Source organism: Plecotus auritus (assembly GCF_963455305.1).
Source record: "Plecotus auritus genome assembly, chromosome: 3".
In the NCBI taxonomy this organism is placed as follows: Eukaryota; Metazoa; Chordata; class Mammalia; order Chiroptera; family Vespertilionidae; genus Plecotus; species Plecotus auritus.
In genome coordinates, this window is record NC_137772.1 from 183,280,171 (window position 1) to 183,302,442 (window position 22,272).

The 22,272-nt window shown below is 40.9% G+C and overlaps 1 protein-coding gene across 2 annotated transcripts in view; it reads left to right on the top strand.

Annotated features, from left to right (window-relative positions):
• Positions 1 to 3,993: 3,993 nt before the first annotated feature.
• Positions 3,994 to 22,272, top strand: part of GXYLT1 (glucoside xylosyltransferase 1) — a 41,074-nt gene continuing 22,795 nt past the window's right edge. Inside the window, exons 1-2 of one of the 2 annotated variants that reach the window (XM_080662077.1) lie at positions 3,994 to 4,366; positions 13,833 to 13,925. In XM_080662077.1, coding sequence (XP_080518203.1) covers positions 4,146 to 4,366; positions 13,833 to 13,925 — 314 coding nt within the window. In that variant the 5' untranslated portion in view covers positions 3,994 to 4,145. The remainder of the gene's footprint in view (positions 4,367 to 13,832; positions 13,926 to 22,272) is intronic. The other variant, XM_080662078.1, reaches the window with a different exon arrangement.

Below are 22,272 nucleotides of genomic sequence, written 5' to 3' on the forward strand. Positions count from 1 at the left end.
TGTTTCTGTTTTCTGTTTAATTTGCATCACTCAGCTTAGCATTTATTTATTCATAGTGAGACAACATGGTATAATGGAAAAAACAAGCATGGTCTTTGTATCCTAAAAGATTTTCATTCAAATTATGGATCTTCATTATTAGCGATGTGGTTAACAAATTTTTCTAAATTTCAGGTTCCTTGTTATTTAAGAGAATAAAATATCTCCATATCAATGTTATAAGGATTAAATTAGATTATGCATAGACCTTTATAAAGTAGAAGTTATATAAAAATGTTCTTGAACTTTCCTCTGAAAAAGTATAGAATTTACCTTTTTCCCAATAGGATTTTTTTATTATTAAGAATCAAGTACTCAGTGTAAATAGAGGTGAGAAAGAAATACTGAGCAGAACCTAAAGTTTACTCTAGAGAGACTTAGAGAAGACATAAAAAATTAAAAACACTCATGAATTGAATGTCTATTATATATCCAACATGTACTAGGAGCTCTAAGAAAAATCAAGATTAATCTTTTGAATATAATAATTCTTGAGGTCTGGGTTACCCTGGATCTGAGAGTTTTCCAGATCATGGGAAAGAGCTCTACCTCCATAATTTTAAACAACAGATATTGCTACTTTTAAATTTCTTTTTATCTGCCAAAATTTACCTTTTTGACAGGATGAAAGGAAGATCAAAATTGATTAAAAATTTGGATATAGCCAGCCTGTTATTAGAAAATTAAGAGAATGGTCTAAACATGAAAAAATAGGTTTAGGAATATGTACATACACATAGTAAACTATTATAACATTAAAATATCCTAAATATCATATAAAATAATTTAATTTTAGGAATATGAAAATGTAATGTGAAACCTAAAAATGATCACAAGGGCATGCACACAGCTCCTTACACTCCAAGACAACCACTTAAGATAGTATGTGAGTAATACAAAAATCATTTCTATTTTTGGAATACCTTATATACTTTTTCAACAGAATTTCCTTTTTAATTACAGGATTAAAAGGAGCCTAAAGGGAGGATATGGTCCAGAACCCTGATGTCAAGTAAATGGATTATTCTTCTTCTGGATATGCTCTTCCCATAAATTATTGCAGAAATGAAAACTGCCATTCCAGTATTTTAACAATCTGTGGGTCATTAAATTATTTTTTATTTTTACTACATTTAATTTCTTTGTTGAGATAGAGAACATTTGTAGTTAGCATCCCTTTATATTAAACATCCTTGATTTGAGTACTAATTCTTACTCTAGTTTCTTAGTGTCGTATTACTTAGTTTTTTCCTCTCAAAATCTATTTTCCATTCTTATAAATGCTTACCGCTCTTTGTATCTCCTTGCGTTTATTTCTCTAAGAATTGTAAGGTGTAGTGGAAGGAATAACTTAATATTGTCTTCGTTTTTATCTGCCTGTCTCCCCTTTGAGGGCAGTACACTCTAGCCCCTTGTCTGGCATGTAGAATATATTCAATAAATGTTTATTGAATGAATAAGTGTATGTTTTCATTCTATTCACACATCTTGATAGAATGCTAGTTTTTCCTTTTTTGTCAGGTAAGGCAAGACCCTTTATTTTTATAGGGGAAGAAACTGGCTTAGTGTTTAGTGACTGCCTGACCGGCGTGGCTCAGTGGTTAAGCGTCGACCTATGAACCAGGAGGTCAGGGCACATGCCCAGGTTGCGGGCTCAATCCCCAGTAGGGGGCATGTGGGAGGCAGCCGATCCATGATTCTCTCCTCATGGATTTTCAATCTCCCTCTCATTCTCCCTTCCTTTCTGAAATCAATAAGATATGTATTTAAAAAAAAAAAAAAGTGTTTAGTGACTTCCCCTGGTCACAGAGCCAGCACTTTTTTGGTGTAGGAATTTCAAATGGAGAACTCTTGTTAAGTTACATAACACTTCCTCACCTTGTTTCTCATCGCCAAACTCTCCAGAGCTCCAAATGCAATTTGAACAATTTAACAGCATGATTTTTCTCTCTGAAATGTGTGTTTGTGTGTGTAAAGCTTTAAAGCTTCCTTTCCTTCACTTTTCGGTACTGGAGCTGCTTTCTGGCTCCAGTCTCAATCTCTGTCCCAGCCAGAATCTGCTCCCTAAAAGGTAAATGGGATCATGTTACTTCCTAATTTAAAAAAAAACCGTCAGTGGCTCACCATTATCTGCCAGAGTAAGTTCAAACTCTTTGGCACACTAAATAAGGCACTCAAGTAACTAGCCCCTTCAACTTCTACAGTCTTATCGCTGATCATATCATCTCTTGCATTCACTTAGCTGTGGTATCAAACTTCTCGAAGTTCACTAAACACAAGAGCCTATTTCATTGATTCCCCCGGCCTGGAATTCCCTTAATGCCACCCACCCCCCTACCACCTCTAATCCTCCCCAAGACTCTAGGGCCAACTTTGCTATGAAGTTTCTTTTGACCACACCCACAGTGGAACTGATTGTTCCTTTGTGTGTGTGTGTCCACACCTTTAGCGGCTTACATCCGAATGTCTGTATTGTACTTACAAGTATCCACTGTTCCACCCTACACTCCAACACGGCGTTCCTATTCTCCAAGGTACTCACAGAGCACTTTGCACATAGCGGTGCTCTGTGAATGTTCAGTGATCAAATGGAGTAGGAATATGGCCGAGGAAGAGGAAGAAGAAACGCGTAGCTGAAGAGAAAGCTCTGTAGGGAGAATATGAAATTGTTTTGGATGTGTGAATGAGTTGTGAGGAAGGTCAAAAAGATGTAAAAGGAGGGACCTCAGCTTTATTGGCTCCTGTGAGTAGGCAGTTAGACAGGAGCAGAGCAAGGATGATGGGCCAGGTACAGGCCACCAGGGCAGAAAGGCCTGGGCGCCTAGCAAAGGACAATTGTAGTGTAGGATCTCATACCCAGGGTGACCTTGCCTCCCTAGCATCTTGCTGGTCATGCTGTTTGGACCCCATGACCTTTCCTCTCTAGGGATAACACTAGGCCTCAGGTGTATTTCAGCCCCAGCCCCAGAAAAGCAGCAAAATCAGACAAGCAAGGCCATGGCTGACCTCAGGACCGAATGCACTGTCCCCCTGCACTGGCACCAACCAATTAATCAGTGGAGACCAGGATCCTGAAAGAGCACACCTGGAAAGCTGATGAATATTCTCTGGAGATCTTCCCCTGGGACCTCCCCTTTAACTTCCACCCTGAAAACCCTTAGGAGGAGCATCCCCCTATCCCAACCTCCTCTCCCACCCCCACACACCTTACCATTGCCTTCCTCACTTGTAAGCTCCAAGGGCCCTATAACTTGTTTCCTAAACCCATTTCTTCTATGAATCACTTCCATCTCTATGATTTTACAAAGAAATGTTCTCTTATAGTTTGAGTCTTGGCTCTGAATTCTTTCTTAGCAAGACTAAAGTATTGAGGTTGCCGAACCCAGGTCCCGTCTGACCCCACTGGTCTAACATCTGGTGCCCTTCTTGCTGCCCAACACTTGGGAGGGAAAAATAAGCATTCCCAACAGTATTACAAGATAAGGAGGGACCTGGGTGAAATGGCTCTAATACAGTCTTACACAAACTTAGAGTGTGGGGAAGTCCCTGCTGAGGATGAGGGAATTGGAAACTGCTTAGTCATGTGCCTTCTAAGGGAAGGGCGTTTTATGTGCGTTGAGCAATTTAGTCTTTACAACCTCCCCGTGAGGAGAATTTTCTCTCCATTTAGAGACGAAAAAATAGGCTCATAGAACTTAGGTTGCTTAATATCACGAGCTACCCAGTAGAGAACCGTCCACTGGATTTGGGTCAGCTGTCTCCAACGCCTGTTCATTTCGCCACACGTCTCCAGCGCAGTTCAGAGCCCGGGACTCCCGGGTGGGCGTCTCCCCACGCCCCGGGGGACCGGCGCCTCCGGGAGCCGGGACGAGCGCGCCCAGCCCTCTTGCGCTCAGTGCGCCGGCGCGTCCGGCCGCGGCCCGCCCTTCGGGGAGGAGCGCGCGGAGGCGCGGAGGCTGCGCCGGCGGGGGTAGAGGGCGGGTGGCTCGCGGCCGCGGCGGAGGAACTTGTTGCGCCCGCGGCTGCGCGGTGCCGCTCCCTCCGCTCTAATTCGCGGGCGGGCGCGGCGGCGGCGGCGAGGAGGCGAGGAGGCGAGGGCCGGCACGATGCGGCGCTACCTGCGCATCGCGGTGCTGTGCCTGGCCTGCGGGTTCTGCTCGCTCCTCTACGCCTTCAGCCAGCTCGCCCTGTCCCCGGAGGAAGGCGCGGGCGGCGGCGGCGGGAAGCCGCAGGCCCGAGTGGCTTCCTGGCTCGCGGGCGGAGGACGGGGCGCCGCGAGAGGGGCGGGCAGCTTGGCCACGGCAGCGCACCCCGGCGGGTCGCACAGGTACGGGTCGTGTCCCGTGTGGCGGGAGCCGAGGCGGGTGGGGGGCGAGCGGTCGCTGGGCGCGGGGGTCGGCCTGGCCGGGTCTGCGCGCGGGTCCGTCCCGCGCCGCCCGCTCCTTGGCCGCGGTCTCCGACCCCCTTTCCCCCATTTCCCTCCACCTCGGGGCGCCCGGCACCGCTCCAGCCTACGAGCGCCCCACACTTCTGTGTTTGCCTCGACCCATTCCTTCTGCGCCCTTTAATGTAGAAGAAATTAATTTTCAACTTTTAATTGGCAGTTGGTTTTTTAAAAAGGGTTCTTTGAAAATAAGAGGAGCCTCACAAAAGCCTTCTTGCTGTAGGACGAGTCGGAATTCCCTCTTGTTTCCATGGAGTTCAGGTTGAGATCTTAAACAGGCTGTCGCCCTAGTTCAATTGTATTGTTGTTGTTTTTTTTACCCCCTCCTGAATGGGGAGTCTAATTTTTGTGTGTTAACGTTTAAATTTGTCATTACCAATCAGTTAGTTAAATCTGGACAGAGCACTTAGGCTGATTGGATTTTTCCTTAGGAAACAGTCTGTTCTGAAACTTACATACAGCAAGTTAGAAAAGATGAGCGATACTTAACATGCCCACGTCTTTGGTGAGGTGGGGTAGAGGTCTCCTTTAAAAATTGGTATTTAAAAAGCAGCAGAATGATTTAGGTGGGTTTACACAAATCACTGCCAGAGTTGGAGTCGACTTGGCGATTTAAGTGGAGAAAAGAATGCAACGCATTATGAATGCTTAACAAAGTCCGAGCGTTTCCACTTCCGAGGACAGACTCTTTATGTGTGTGGGCACCTCTCTGGGAAGGACCGGAGCCTTCCCTGGAGCCTTCCCTTCGTGAGAGGCAAAGGCCGCCTTGATATCGAAAGTATGGCATTGGAAGGAGGACGGGGCGCCGCGAGACGTGGGCTGTTTAATCTTCTTTTGAGAGTTGATGACCATTCCCCAAATGAAAGGGACATTTGGGCAGAGGAGCATGGAAATGGTCATGTTTTTGCCCTCTGATTTGATTACAGTCAGGCGAATTCCTAGGACATCAGCGCTCTATTCATAAAAGCAGAACTACTTCCAGAGCCAGGTTTGTGAACTCAAGTTATCTGTCTTGGGAGAGGCAGTGACTTGAAGACCAGGATGAGGTCATGAAAAATACTCGTGAAAAGCAGCGGTTTATAATACTGTGAAGCATTGTAAATGGTGGAAACGAAATTATTTTTGTATTGGCTAGAATTATGTAGAAGCAACATTTTAATCAAACCATTGACTGAAATAATACGATGGTATTAGCATTTCAGTTTGATAGAGTGACATTCATTTTCAGTGCTTTGTCACATAGACTTTATTTTGTGGCAGATTTTTATAAATTGTATTTGCTTAATCAGCTAATTTTAACCATCTTTATTTGCCGTTTAGAGAATAAGCACCTCCATTATAACAAATTTTTGTTTTGTAGAACCATCACTGAAATCGTAATTTTGATGTGTCAGAGTAGAGGCAACCAAAAAGCTGGACATGACAGTCCCCTGAGCAGCAGAACTCCTCATTTTAAATGGGGCAAACGTCTAAGTTAAAACTGAAGGTGTAACTAAAAAGAACTAAAGTCTTTGTAAAACTGATGAAAAGCATTCCACCACACATTCATCCATAAGAAGTTTGGGCAGAGGGACAACGTGGGAAAGCTGTGTTGTCATGTTTATACCCTATGCTTTGATAAGGTTAGGAGAATTCCTAAAACATCAGGACTCTTAATTTTAGATATTATCACTTACAACATCTTTTTGGATTTCTCATAGACTTCAGGCAACTTCTTTGACTAATGTAGGATATGGAGTAGGCATCCGTCACCTCTCTTCCTGTGTTTAAATCATTTGACCAAGGTTCCATCGGTCATTGGATCGGACCAGGATTAAAAATTATATATCCTTTAATTGCTCTCCAAGTGCTCTTTCTGTGAAGCTGCTGTGATAAGAACCCAGTCTGTAGTGTTTCTTCAGTGGAGAATGGGGCTATGAGGCAAACAAAATCGTCCCTTTTTCTGTAGGACTTGATTATCATTGTCTTCTTACCTTTTTTGAGGCTCTCTTACCTGAAAGATGAAGACCATCATTTCTTTCTTTCATTTAATACATGGGATCTAGGTTGATACACAGCAGGGTCCATTGGTCAGCTCTTAGAGAAAATATTGGTTGCACGGAATTCCATGACAACAAGATACTTAGGTCTTTCCAAGTACTCAGAGTGAAAACAAAAATGATAGGTACAGTTTTTTAGTGAAATCTATTTTGATTAGTGCATTCCATTTGAATCTATTATTTTGGTATTTAGAAAATGCAAAGGTCTTAGAGTCAGAGAAGCCTGTGTTCTCATTCTGGCTCTGTTTGCTGTGAAACCTTGACCGCCTCTCTGCTTCAGTTTTCTCACCTGTAATATGTAGATAACTAGAGGCCCACTGCATGAAATTCATGCATGGGTAGGGTCCCTAGGCCTGGCTGGCGATCAGGGCCTATCTGTGGGGCGGCCAGCGGGGCGATTGAGGGCCCGCACTGGCACCCACCTTGGCCAACCTGGTGCTGCCCGCTCACTGGCCCCATCCCCCACCACTGCCTCCTGTCACCTCCCTTTGCAGGGTGACCAGTGGGGCAATGGGGGGGGGGGGAGCCCTGCTGGCACCTGCCTTGGAGGCAATCGGGGGGCGGTGCTGTCTGCTTGCTGGCCGGCCCCGCCCCCCAATGACCCCGCCACTGCCTGCTCACCAGCCAGCCCCACCTCCTGCCGCTGCCAGTCACCTCCCTCTGTGGGGCGACGAACGGGGCAATTGGGGGGCCCTGTTGGCACCTGCCTTGGCTGGCCTGGGGCCTGTGGGCTGGGGGCAGCTCCTGCATTGAGCATCTGCCCCCTGGTGGTCAGTGCGCGTCATAGTGACCGGTTGTTCCGCCGTTTGGTCAGTTTGCATATTAGGCTTTTATTATATAGGACTAGTGGCCTGGTGCATGAAATTCGTGCACGGGGGTGGGGGGTGTCCCTCAGCCCAGCCTGCACCCTCTCCAATCTGGGACCCCTTGGGATAACCGGCAGTTGGATATCCCTCTCACAATCCAGAACTGGGATGCGGGCTTCCCTCCCTCTGGTCAGCCATAGGTGCCCAGGCCGGCTGCAGCGCAGGGCTGGTGCCCAGGATTGCGGGGTGGGTGGCTTCTTCGTCTCCCGGGCCACAGCCAGCAGCAGGTACTGGTGCCCAGGACTGTGGGGTGGGCGGCTTCTCCGTCTACCAGGCTGTAGCCAGCCACAGGTGCTGGCACCTGGACCACAGGCGGGCGGCTTCTCCGTCTTCCCTGGGAGGCAGTGTGGTGACTTCTCTGACTGGCTGCGGCCTGGGATCATGGGGCAGGTGGCTTCTTTGTCTCCTGGGCCGCACCCAGCCTCAGGTGCTGGGGCCCGGTTTCTCTGTCTCCCCTAGGACGTGGGGCGGGCGGACGTGAGGCTTCTGCTGCTGGCTGCGGCCTGGGATCACAGGCCAGGTGGCTTCTTGGTCTCCCTGGCTGTAGCCAGCCTCAGGCGCTGGCGCCAGACTTCTCCGACCCCCACAGGCCCGGAGCGGCGGGGGGTGGGGCTGCTGCCATGTTTTTAGGTTAATTTGCATACTCACTCTGATTGGCTGTTTAGCGTAGCGAAGTGATGGTAATTTGCATGTTTCTCTTTTATTAGATACTCACCTTACTTAATTTGTAATAGTCAGGATTCTCAGTTGTCAGTGATTAAAATCCAATAAAACTTACTTAAGCAAAAATAGATATTTATAGGCTTATATGGGCTGCTGGAAGAAACAACACTGAAGGAAAAATGCCCAGGCATCTTCAGGGACCTCAAGGACTGGGGGCTCTCATTCTCTTCCACTGCAGACAGGCCTGGTTCATGGAGTGCTCCTTGCGATGCTTCTTCTCTAATCTCAAGTAGAAAATTCTAGGGAAAGGCACTCACTCATTGCTTTTGCTCTCTTCACATGTCCACCGTGGACCAGTCAGCGATGCCGGGAATGGGGCCCTCTGATCGTCTGGCTCTGGCTCTGTGTTGCTTGCACATCCCTGTGGTGGAGAGAATCCCATGTTTGGTGTTGGAGAGGAGTGGTGGGTGCCTCAAAGGAGGGGAAGAATGGTGGGTGGGTGGTTCTTCCTCCTAGAGCAGTGGTCGGTAAACTGCGGCTTGCGAGCCACATGCGGCTCGCGAGCTGCGGTTTGCCGCTCTGTTGACTAATGTCCTAGAGAAACTCTTCAGTATGGGACAAACTATATTAAGTTATTCAACCGAAAGCAGTTACTATAGCCAGCCCTCAGTACTTCTGTGAAGGAGTTATGTGGCATTTTGCGACTTGAGCTATTCAGGGTGATTAAATTCTCGCATTTCACTGATGAATCTTGACAGGGATTTTCAAGATCCATCCTGGTGTGACTATATAACATATTGGCCATAGGGAATCAACAAACACTAAGCTTTTCAGTGATACCATTTCTGGACTGTCCATGCCCTTTGTGTGACTGATTTTCAGATCTGGATAGGCCATCGAGTTGTTATTTCTGCGGGTCCTGGGAACACTAGTAGGTTTCATGGAGAATTTAGAGTGGCAAGTATAAGGGTTTTGGAGACACATATTTCAGCTTTGTCAATTACAGGCTCTGTTAACCTTGACACATTTCCTCATCAGTTAGAAGTAAAAGTTATTTTTTAAGAAGAGAGGAGCTGGGGAAGTGACCAATGAAGGTTGAATTACTAAAGTCACCTTAAACTCTGCTTTAAAAAAGTTTTTTTTTTCAATTATAGTTGACATTCAATATTTTTTTAATGCTGATTTCAGGTGTACAGCATAGTGGTTAGACACATAATTTACGAAGTGGTGCCTTGATAAGTCTGTTACCCTCCTGGCACCATATATACTTATTACAGTAATATTGACTATAATTCTCCACTTTGTTAATGTAGAGACAACTTGTATAAAAGAAATTCTCTGCACCTTGTAATTTTAGTGCACTGAAGATCGTATTTCACATAGGTGTAAAGTGTTTAGCACAAACCTAGCTAATAATTAATTAAAATATTGTTCTGTGCTTTTGCAGGGGAAAGTGATTAGGCTAATGAGAAATGTGTACTTTTGATTTAGAAATCCTATTTTAAAACATTAAGATTATTATCAGCCATACCTGTTGAAAGTACTCCCCCCCATGTTAAATTATTATTTTTTTTCAGTTTGTATACCATGTGGAGCTTAAAACTCTTATGTATTCAGATAGACAGTTTTTCTCCTTTATTGTTTTTACTTTTGTCATTTCTAACAAGAGGGTCCCCCTCTCCAAAACTTTTTTACATTTAAGTCTTTAATCCAGCATTTCTTTTTTGGGGGGGGGGGTACAATGTGATGCTAACTTATTTTAGAAATGGTTATCTAATATTAGAGGCCCAGTGCATGGATTCGTGCACCGGTGGGGTCCCTCGGCCTGGCCTGTGCCCTCTTGCAATCTGGGACCCCTCGGGGGATGTCGGACTGCCAATTTCAGCCCAATCCCTGCAGGTGGTCAGTGCATGTCATAGCTACTGGTCGAATGGTCGAACGGTCACTTAGGTTTTTATATATATAGATTAATATTGTTTAGTGCCATTTATATGTAAGCAATCCTTTTCCCACATCCTGTGTATTCATGAAATTAGAGATTTAAGGAAAAAGAAGCTAAAAGTGAATTGAAGTTGTCTGGAGACAAGTTTTAGTTGAAGATGAGTGACCCAGGCTCTGCTCTTTAAAGAATGGTGCTGTGTCAGTCTCATGGGCATGGGCTCCTTTGCCACGGCTGATCCGTGCCTTGCAGTTGCACTGTTGGCTTGTGGCACCTCATTCAAGCTTCCACATTATCATGCTGGATATGCCTGAACTTATCCCTGACTCTGTAAGTTGTGCATGGTTTTCACTAAAGCCTCATAGACATTTTGAAAAGAAAAATAACTTTTTTCAGTTTAATTAAAAAGTATAAAAGACTTTCCATGATCAGATTTAACTTTTTAAAGAAAACTTTAAATTTGAGAACTGATATTGTGGTGAGCATTGTGTTAAATGCTCACTTGAATCTACAGCATGAAATGTCTCACTTTTTGTAACATTTTTCAAGTACTGAAATTTTGGGGAATTTTATTTTTGGACAGCTTTATTTTTTTAAACTTTTGATGTGTAGGTCCACAGGAAGTGGCTGAGATACCTCATGTTCACTCACTTTCCCTCAGTAGTAAAACCTTACATACCACTCTATGTACATGAAATCTTATATACTACTATATCTGGACTATATATGTATCAATATAATATAATAATATAACCCCAAAATTTGACATTGAATAACCCATACTTCAGTTTTTAGGTATCACCAGTTTTACATGCACTCATTTGTATGTGCAGTTTTGTGTAATTTTATTACAGATGTTAATTCATGTAACCACCACACAATCAGGATGCAGAACTGTTTTATCACCACAAAGATCCTTTGTGCTATCCCTGATCAGTTTGCTTATGGACAAGCCATCTAGAGCTAGAAACTTTAAGCCATAAGAAAGTTGAGGATGAGCCACAGAAAAATTTTATTTCAATTTGATCCACAGTGAAAATACTGCATTTATGGACTTGTCTGATTTTTTTATATCACTGTTTACTGAAGACATACCCACTTAGCTTACAGTTTTGCTCCATTAAAAGTATTTAATAGAAATACTACCTTTCGAATGTTGTATATCTAGTATCCATTTCTAATAGCTTTAAGGAATAAAAGAAAAAGCAATTAATAACCAGAACTTGGATAACTACTTTGACTTTTCCAGTATTTTTAAGCTTTATTATTTTTTTCTGGCCTGAAACTACAAGTGCTATCTGTCTCCAAATTAGTTGCTTTTCTTAATTTATTGCTTACAGTAACAGTTACTGTATGTAATGAGTTTCTACTCTGTATCTTAATTTTTAAAATCAATTTTTCATAAGAGAATGTAAATTTGGGAGGTAAGACACTTTAAATTATGCCACCTTTTGCTAGCAGCATCTCAGTGTTTTATGATTTTTAAAAAAGCATGTGTACTCACTAGTTCTTACGTTTTACATTCCCATTAAAGAAAGGCAGAAAAACATTCTTTTATAAACTGTGTTTCCTGAGATTAAGTTATAGTCAAGAAACTTACCTAAAACTTAACTTTTACGCGTAGCTTCATCTGCATTAATCACTTGACAGTGATTACATGATCTGGCAATTCCACCTTTAAGTGTACTTTCAAGAGAATTGCAAACATATGCTCACAGAAAAACTGCATGAATAGTCATAACAGCAGCATTATGTATAATAGTAAAAAATTGGGAAACAACCCAAATGTCTTATCACCTGATGAATAAACAAAATGTGTATATCCATCCATAAAATGGAATATAGTTTGGCTATAAAAAGTAATGAAGTGTATGATAAATGCTTGAAAATATTATGCTAGTGAATGAAATCAGACTCAAAAGGTCACATATTATATGATTCCATTTTTGTGAAATGCCAGTAATAGGCAAAATCTATGGAGACAGAAAATAGATTTTGTGGTTGCCTAGGGCCGAGGGATTGAGGATTTTAAGTTGAAGCAAAAAATGGTATTATGTAATTTTAAGCAGTAACTTTTATAGAAAAATTTAATTAGGGAGTAATTTTCTTTGAGAGTTTATTATCCATTTTCTACTGTTGTAAGGTTTGACATGGAGAGATGGAATAACCAGATTAGTTATTTCCTTCTTGGAACAAAGGTGCACTTTAGGATTATCAATAAATTTGTTGAAAGAAAGCAGTGATGATATCTGAATCTGAAGGATGGAGATATCTGTTTGAAAAGGTTTGTTGTGAGGCTTAAAGGGATGTGAAAACACTTGCATCTGAAAAGAACTCTTACCACCACTGCTGAGCCTGTGTCTAGTATGAAATGCAAGTCTTAACCATAACCATAACCATGCCTGGGAGGGGACAAACATGTTTCCTGATCAACTTGTATGTTTTACTGGTCTGCACACAGTTCCATTTTTTTCTGATTTATCAACCACCTAAATTAAGGTATGTAACATGTTATGTTTGAAAAGGGTGTCCCTTTAAAGGAAAATCAGATTGCAATGTAACTTTTTCCCATTGATTTTAAAATTTAGACTTTGTAGTTTTATGCAGTAGTGTACAGAATTACTTAGGCAGCATTTTAAAAACCAGTGTCTTGACCCTGTTCTTGGAGATTGATTTAATAGGTCTGGTGTGAGGCATTGGCACTTGTGAGAGGTATGATCAGAGATCTTTGCGAATCTGAAATTACATAAACCTTTCCTTGTAGAACAGTAACTTATAATCGAATCCGTGGAGAGAAAACAAAGCTTCAGGGTGATGGGATATGAGGTGACCTGGTTTAGTACCTCACCCTGAGTTCATACTTGGTTAATTTAATACCCAGGCCTCCACTGTAGTGATTTCAAACTAGACTGTTCTGAAAAGGAATAATGATGAAAAACATGCTTTTTGTAACATGAAGCATTGTTTTGTTTTTTGCTCCAACCTGCAATTGGAGGAGAAAGAACACATTCAAGCCTCCATTTGAGCGTGTATAATAGAGCAAAAACTGACATAATGTAGATAATGAAACTGAGCCATGATTTCATATTTTTTCAGTTTGAAACACCATACAAGAAGCTTTGATTGAGGATTAATTTGAAAACATTTAAAGCTCCTCTTGCCTTTTTATCAGCATTTGTGGCATTTTAATTTTGCTTCAGGATAAAGAAATACTTTGTTTGGCTAAAATGGATTTTATTCTAAGGGGAGTATGTGCAGTCCATGAAGGAAATTTTAATTTTATTTTCTTCTCACCGGAGGATATTCTTTCCACTGATTATTTTAGAGAGAGGTGGGGGAGGGGGAGAGAAACGTAGATGTGAGAGACACATCGATGTGAGAGAGACACAATGCTTCACTGCCTCCCACACCCCTGCAACCAAGGTACATAACTTTGGGAATAGAACCAGAGACCCTTTGGTCCATGGGCTGACGTTCCAACCACTGAGCCAAACCAGCCAGGGTGGAAGGAAAATTTTAGATGTACTCTTGTATTTTCTGTGTTGTCTAAGGAGGGGATTTTAATATATTAGGAGAGTTCCTGACTAGGAAACTGGTTTCCAATCTGTTGTATATTCCACCCTAAGGTTTTAAAGTTCTATTTAAAATAATGGTACCCTAAGTAATGGAGAAGTCAATTTTCAAAAATCCTCAAATTACTGTAGCAATATTGAATTTGCAAAATTGGATTTACGGTTTTATTGCTGTAAAATAGAACAGTAAGTTATGTTTTGGGGTAAATTCCTTGTTAGTTTTAAACTGATATACTCACTTAGGACTCTATTTCTGTCTTACTCTGTTAGGTGTAAAGATTTCTCTCTGTGTTACTGGAATCCCTATTGGATGCTGCCCTCTGATGTTTGTGGAATGAACTGCTTTTGGGAAGCGGCTTTTAGGTAGGCACTTAATATTTAATTGGCACATCAGTCAGTGTAGGTAAGATTAGATAGTAGATGCATTTTTTATAATAAATAGGATGTAAAAATGTTTTTTCCCCCTGTAATATATCATCATACAAGTAAATGATTTATTTTCTGTTTTTTTTCCCTACTTTGTAGTTATTGCTATGAATGCATATAAAATGCTCTAATCTTTTTAGATGTTATTATGATAAACCATTGTTCTTAGTAGAATTTATGATCTCATTTTAGGTAACGAGTGATAAAGTGATAAATAGATGGTTTAAGATAGACTTCCACTGATATTTACAGAGTTATATAGATATACATGACATTTATTTAATTTAAAGTTAGTATACTAAACAAACATTTTGTAGTGGATGGGGACACCTCGGCAAGGGTTGTTTTGGTTATTAGCAGAGATTGAATATTGGGGAGTGGGAGGATAAAGATCAGGATTTAATAAAGGAGCAAATGATATGGCATTGTTTATTGATCTTTTAAATTCCTGAATAGTTTGGCCTTATTCACTTCTCTGGATAAGGAAGGCACTGGATTGGCTGACCTCTCGGGTCCCTTTCCTGCCCTAACTTTCAATGAAAGAAGCAAGTATTGAATGAGACATCAGCCTATCTTCCTGAGATAGTGACAGGAGAGAGAGACGGTAGCCTGAAACGCTCTTCCCAAAGGTAAAATTTGAGAGTCACCTACTTTTACTGTGTCTTGTGAGACATTTACATTTTACTCATTCAGTTTGCCAGGCACAAGTGCTGCATGCTGAGAACCAGACTGTGAGTCTAGTTAAAGTGGCTTCATCTTTTTGCAGCTTGCCTTCTGACTGGAGCTAGTAAATCTGAGATTGCAGAGGGTGATGTATTATAGCTATGATGATGGGAGAAACAGGTGAGTCATCCATCAGGTGGGATCATCTTAAGGCATCAGGGAGTGCTTCCTGGAGGGAGCTACTGCAAGGTGAATAGGCTCAAGGACAGGAGGTGAAGTAGTCTAGGTGGGAAGAACTCATACACATTTTAAAATGTAATAGTATGTCTTTTACAATTCTTACATTCCCAATACATTATGTGTTTCATGAACTACTGGGAGGGAATCGTTGAAATCAGATATTTTAATTATGTCTCATTGCTATGGAAAGATTGAAATTCTAATATCGATGGTCAAGTCAGATTATTCAAACTTTAAAAAATGATCTTATCCTTTTGAAAGTTAATCTTACCCTCAGCTTGATCATAATGTTGGAGAATTGGGGCTTCATATTTTTTATTTTTATAAAAGTCTGCTAATGAATAGAGCCTTGACAAGCGTCACCTTGCTGTTTTCAGCCTTGTGTCATAAATTTCCTCACTCTAGAAGCTTGTTAAGTTTGAAAACTTCCGTATACTCTGATCTATAGAACACAGACTCTTTTGTAAGTTATAATCATAAGGCATGAGGAATAATCCTCCTCCTCAACTGCAAGAGTAGCCCAGGGAAGTGGACCTGGTCTGAATCCCGGAGCCTCTGTTTATTATTCCTTTTGCTTTGGCGTCTCCAGTCCCTGGAAGTAATTACATGTGAATGAATATATAATGTAAACCCTTGAGCTTGTTACTCTCCTGAATTTGAGGTTTTAAAAGTTACAATTCCCTGTTATACTCTCTACTTGTAATATTGAATCCATAGTATATATCGGTAACCATTTTGTTTCTTACTTAGAACTTAGGATCCCTCACACTTAACTCATTCTCTTCAAACACATAGCCAAGCCAAAATGCCACATAATAGCCACATCCTTCCCTCCCTCCATTTCAGTATTTGTTCTAAATAATACCCCCCTTTTCCCTGACTCCACTAGGTTGCCTTGTCTGCCCCACCTCCTTCCTTAAAAGAGGAAAAGCTTCTTTGAAATCCCCTTTTACTGTACCCTTAGGTCTCATATTTTGCCTGGCACCAGTGGGCACCTAGCTTTCACCTTTTTCTTCTTCCCAGGCCGGTCCCCGCTTTGAATCTATACTAATCTATAATAACAAAAGGGTAATATGCTAATTAGACTGGACATCTCCCCGGACATCGTTCCGGATGTCCTTCCAGATGAAGCCGGGGCCGGAGGGAAGCCAGCCCGGGTCCCGGGTGCCTGCCAGCTGCCTGAGGAGAGAAGCCCTGGTCTCTTGCATGAATTTTAGTGCATCGGGCCTCTAGTTCTTTATATAATTTTATTTTGATCAAAGTTTATCTGGGAGGATTATTTTCTCCCAGTTTATTATACAATGAACATAGAATAACATAAAAACGAAAAGTGTCTCTTATTTATTCTCTTTCCCGTTACCAGCAAACTTAAGTGTGTCTACTGGCTTACTTCTGTAAACCAACCAACCCTTCACTCCTCAGTCCCCTATGAGCGGTGCCTGTCTCTCATTGAAGTCACCCCAGCTCTGTACTGTTCTTCTGGGCCTCATCTCACGTTACTTGTCCATTTGACACTGGTGACCACTTCCTCTTTCTTACTTTCAACTCTCCCAGTCTCTGGCTTCGGAGACCAGTGTCCTCAACTCTTTGATCTGGACTCCTTTCTCTATTCCTGACTCGTAAACATCGAAGTTCCTTAGAACTCTGCTCTTTCCTCTCCCCACTGAGGATAATCTGTTTAACTGGTGTCTCTAGTCCAGATCTCTTTTCTGAGCTCCACGACTGTATTTCCAGCTGCGTGTTGGTTATTTTACCTTGCCAATTCAGATCCTCAGACACTCTTGTTCAGACCTGAACTCGTGGTCTAGCTCCTCCCACTTTCCCTCATCTGTAGATTGTATCTTGGTGTACCACTGACTTTCATCTGTCAGTCCACAGTGACTCTTCTACTGGTCTCCTTTCACAGTTGCTCCTGATGGCCTCCTTCCTGTTGCCTTATCTACCATGCTCATCACTTCTTATCTAGCTATTGAATCTTGGTTTACAACTGACTTTCACATGTCAGTCCACAGTGACACTTCTACCCTTTTCCTTTCACAGTTGCTTCTGACGGCCTCTTCCTTCCTGTTGCCTTATCTGTCATGCTCATCGCTTCTTATCCAGCTAGAGTGATCTCCCTTCCCTGCCCACTGCTCCTGCCTTCTCTGTGTCTTCTGTATTACTTAACCTATTTCATCGGTTGTGGTTCTGAATCTACTTGTAGACTGTTGACTTTACAGATAGATAGCACATCATATTCATCATGTAAATTATATTTCAGCAATTAATACTTATATTTAATGTAGAATTTTTATTTTTTTATAGAATAGTTTACTGATTTTTTATTTTTTTATTTTTTTACTGGTGCTTGGCAGCCAGTAAATAACTAATGATTCCTCAGCATTTTCAGACTAGCCTGCATGTTTGTGTAGTAAGCTTCTTGAGCAATCTCAATTTTTTCCTATTTTAAGCAGTTACCATTATTTCTGATTAAATCTTTTAAAATTCTGTCTTCTCACCAAAGGTTGTAAATTTGTGTGAGGTAAGAATTGTGGCTTTCCTACTTATCCCCAATGTCTGGCGTATGAAAAGAGTTCACATATTCATTACAAAGAATGAAGCTTTATATTATGTTCTAAAAATTATATAGATTTAAGCCTGCACCAGGATTGTGTGAATGTAGTGGTGTCACCATAACCTTAAGCATTACTGGGAATTATAATTTTACCACACACTAGGGTAAAATGATGGCTTGTTACTGATTTATATTTTGTTGATTATTTGTTGAATATATTTCCATATTTAGCTTTTTAATTTTTTCTGTATTGATATTTTACCTATTGAGTTTTCATTGCTTATTTTATGAACTCAGAATTATGTGTTCTGCTTTTGCCATGGATTACAAATATCTTCCTAATTTGTTGCATTTTTAATTTTTAGTTATCTTTTTATTTTGCAACCTCTTAATTTAGTATTATTATAAATACTGTTTTAATGTACTAATTTTTCTAAGAGTTGAGTTTTTAAAATACTTAATCTTTTTCTTTATGGTGGGAATCAATTTTCAGTTCATGGAGTCTGTGGTTATAGGTGAATTTAATGTTATCTGTCTTCTCTTGAGTGATCACATGTTCATTTTAAGAAATATATTTTTACAGGTAATTTTATTTTTTAACTTCTTTTATAGGTTGTTTAAAATTAGGTTTTAGCAATTAATAGTTACATTTAATATAGAATTTAAAATTTTTTTAAAAGAATAGTTTATTGATTTTATTTTTTTAAAGAGAGAGGAAGGGAGAGGGAGAAAGAGAGGAACATCAGTATGGAAGCATAACATTGATTGGCTGCCTCCTGCATGCCCCAACCAGGGATCGAGCCCACAATCTCAGCACGTGCCCCCAACCAGGGATCGAGCCCACAATCTCAGCACGTGCCCCCAACCAGGGATCGAGCCCACAATCTGAGCATGTGCCCTCAGCCAGGGATCGAGCCAGCAGTCTTTTGCAGCACGGGATAATGCCTAACCAACTGAGCCACATCGGCCAGGGCTTTTAATGTAGAATTTTTAGATTTCCTTTTTTATGCTTGTATAATGTCCTGAAGAGTCTTTTTAAGTATTGTATTTTGTTTCAAAAGTGATTTATATACAACTCTTTAAAGGAGCTTTGTCTAGTTTGATAATTTGGCACAACCTTTTTTTTTTATTTTTAATATATTTTATTGATTTTTTACAGAGAGGAAGGGAGAGGGATAGAGAGTTAGAAACATCGATGAGAGAGAAACATCGATCAGCTGCCTCCTGCACACCCCCTACTGGGGATGTGCCCGCAACCAAGGTACATGCCCTTGACTGGAACTGAACCCGGGACCCTTCAGTCCACAGACCGACGCTCTATCCACTGAGTCAAACCGGTCAGGGCACAACTTTTTTTTTTTTTTTATAGTAAGAGGAAAAACATTTTTAAGCTATATATTAAGGAAATTATCATTAGTGTTTCTGAAAATAGTTTTCCATTGTGTTAACTGCAGGTTTTTAATGGTTGGTTCATGACAGTAATTTTTTCATTTGGGTAATTGTTTAGATTCACTTTACATATTTAATCATCGTACTAATTCCTAGTCTAAATATTATATATTATTTTTCTTTATAGCGAGAACATAGTTTAATAAAAGCCTAGAAGAACACACTGGAAGCTTTTCATGCTGTTTAAATAAAAATCGAAGAAAAATTACATTTGACCCTTTAACAACATGGGGTTAAACTGTGCAGGTCCACTTCTGTGCAGATTTTTTTCAGTAAATGCTTACTATATTGTAATTGTATGTTCTCTTATGATTTTCTTTATCTTATTTTATTGTAAGAATACAGTATGTAATACATACAAAATATATGTTAATCAACTGTTTAGGCTATTAGTAGTTAAATTTGGGGGGAGTTAAAAGTTATATGCAGATTTTTGACTGCATGGAGGTCAGTGCCCCTAACTCCCACATTGTTCAAGGGTCAACTGTATTGTGATCCTCTTATAGCAGTAAAATAAATCTAATCCTGAGGCTTAGAAATCTGTTAACAGATTAGAATTTCTCATGTAAAATATTCTTTAAATAGTATTTTTTTCTGATTTCTCCCTCTCAGCATTTTACTTCCATTAGTTTCAAATCTACAAAGGTTATAAGAATAGGATAGCAAGCACACTACCTACCCTTCACCTAGCTATTTATCTATTATTAATTAACATTACGTTTTGCCAGCTTTTTTTTTTTTTTTTTGGCTGAACCATTTGAGAGACAGCTGCAACCCTGTTACACCCGCCTAGTTACATGTGTTCAGCTTGCAGCTCCTAAGAACAAGAACATTCTCCAGTATAAGCGTAATAAAATTGTTACTTCAGGTTGTTTAACACTGACAGAATATATATTCATATTAATATTTCCTTATTTTTCTGTTAATGAACTTTATGTCTTTCCTCCCTCATTCAGGATACACTCAAGGGTTGTATATTGCATTCAGTTATTAGATCTCTTTAAAAGTCTCCTTCCCTCTAGAATAGTACCTCAGCCTTTTGGGCAGGGATGGTATCCTTCATGATTTGATATTTGTGCTGTGTTTTGTTTTGTAGAATATCCCTTTATTTAGATTTGTCTGTCTCATTATTAGTTTCAGGGTTTTGGGCAGGAATACTCGTCATAGACACTGTACTCCTCTTTGGGCCTGCTCTCAGGAGGCCTATGAGGTCATAAGTTTAAATAATATTATTGGTTAACTTGGACCATGTGATTAAGGTGTTGATATTACTTTCTAAACTTGTAAAAGTATCTTTATCCCCTTTGTAATGTGTGGGGATAATACTTTGATACGTGGTTTTAACATCCATTGGTTATTCTTGTTCAAATCATCCATCTATATATATAAAAACCTAAGGGACCATTACGACTGAATGACCGGAACAACTGGTTGACCGGTCGCTGTGATGTGCACTTACCATCAGGGGGCAGATGCTCAATGCAGGAGCTGCCCCCTGGTGGTCAGTGGGCTCCCACAGCGGGGGTTCTGCTCAGCCAGAAGCTGGGCTCACGGCTGGTGAGTGCAGCTGCGGCGGTGGTGGCGGCAGGAGCAGCGGGGCCAGGATGAACAGCAGCGGAGCTGCCTGCTGCTTCAGCACTGCTACATCCCTCAGGGTCCCAGATTGCGAGAGGGCACAGGCCAGGCTAAGAGACCCCACCCATGCACGAATCCGTGCACTGGGCCCATAGTCTATTATGGTGATTGCAAACTAGTGATTTTCATAGTTCTGTTATTCTTTCTACATTTATTGGTTGGCATTCTTCTTTAAAGAGTTCCACCTCCCCCTTATCCCTTTATTTGGTGTCATTGTAGACTCACGGATTCATTTTTTAAATCTAATGTGTTATCATGCATCACTCTCATAATTCCTGTTCATGCTCAGCTATGCTAAATTTAGCCTTGGGAACCCTCAAGTGTTATCTTTGAATTATGTGAAGACTTTCTTCTAATCACACATCTGTGGAAAATAGGTTTGACTTAAAAATGTCCTTTTGGATAACATTTCTTTAATCCATAGGCCTTTTTTTCTTAGTTACACTGATTAAAATATAGCATACTTTCACAGAGCTTGATGAGATTATGCCATTCAGTTGTCACCAAAATTACTTGAATGGCTGTTTCCCTGTTACTTCTAGATGGTTTTAGTTTCTCCTTCCTGTAGAGTAGAAGCTTACATTAGATTTCTTCCAATTGCAATTATTTCCTGTCCTTGGGGTCTAGGGACACGGTGGTGGACAGAGACATGTTAAAGTATGTTTTGTCTTGTCGTAGTTTAGGTGTTGAGTCTGTACTGTATATAATGCTTTCACTAAAAAAGGACTCAACGGCAAAGCAAATGCAATTTGATGGTACTCCTTCCATAGAAATTGGTGGAAGGAGTATTGGCAGTGTGACTAAAATAACCCTTGCTACAATGCCTGGGAGGAGGAGTCCCTGGGACTGATTTTAGAGGGATTATTTTTTTCTTGAACATTTAACTTATTTTTCTTAAAAATGTTTGTTATACTTCTTGTCTTTGTATGTAAAGAATTCTGTGCAACACATGACTATTATGGCTTACTTAAAAAATCTCGTGGCTTTTAGCTTTGGGGCAGGATCTAGTTGGGGCCAATTAAGCAATCAGAGCCCATTATAGATTCTCAAGTCTTGGTGCTTTAATGAGGGCCTTTATACCATGGAGAAGTGGGGTCTGGAGGCATTTGCTAGAAAGATTAGATAATTAGAGCTCTGTGGAATTGTTGTATGTCTTCACTGCTTTGTCTTTTATTGTGTCATTGTGCTTTGAGATGAACGAGGTTCCCACCCACCCCCTTATTATACGTATAGAAAGCATGGATACCTAGTCTTCCCTCTGCTAGGGTTTTAATATTACAAACTGAGGGCCTCAACAGAGAAGTGGGGGCAGGTAGAGAATGCAGACAAGGGGGGCGGTATTGCTGCTTTCTGTTGCTGTCCATGGGAAAGAACAGAGCTTTAAAAAGACTTAAGCTTATGCTAACACCAGTATGTGAAAGAAGTGGCACAGCAGGCCAGGTGGGTGGGGAAAGGATAAACTGGGAACTAATAGCTGGTGCTTGCACAGTGGAATAGCCATGTGCAAAATTATGTGACTGTCCCCACCTCAAACCATTCATAAAACCCTTTCCTGGCAGATCAATCTAAATTTTAAAAGCAAAGTCTGTACCTAATATTATGTTTTAATTTAATGATGATCTTAATACTTTGATGAATATCACCACTGCTTCTGGAATAGTAAAAATAATTCTTGCAAGAATACCATTTTATATGTAACTTCTCCACTTAACACCATTTAAATGACATTTAACTTTATAACTT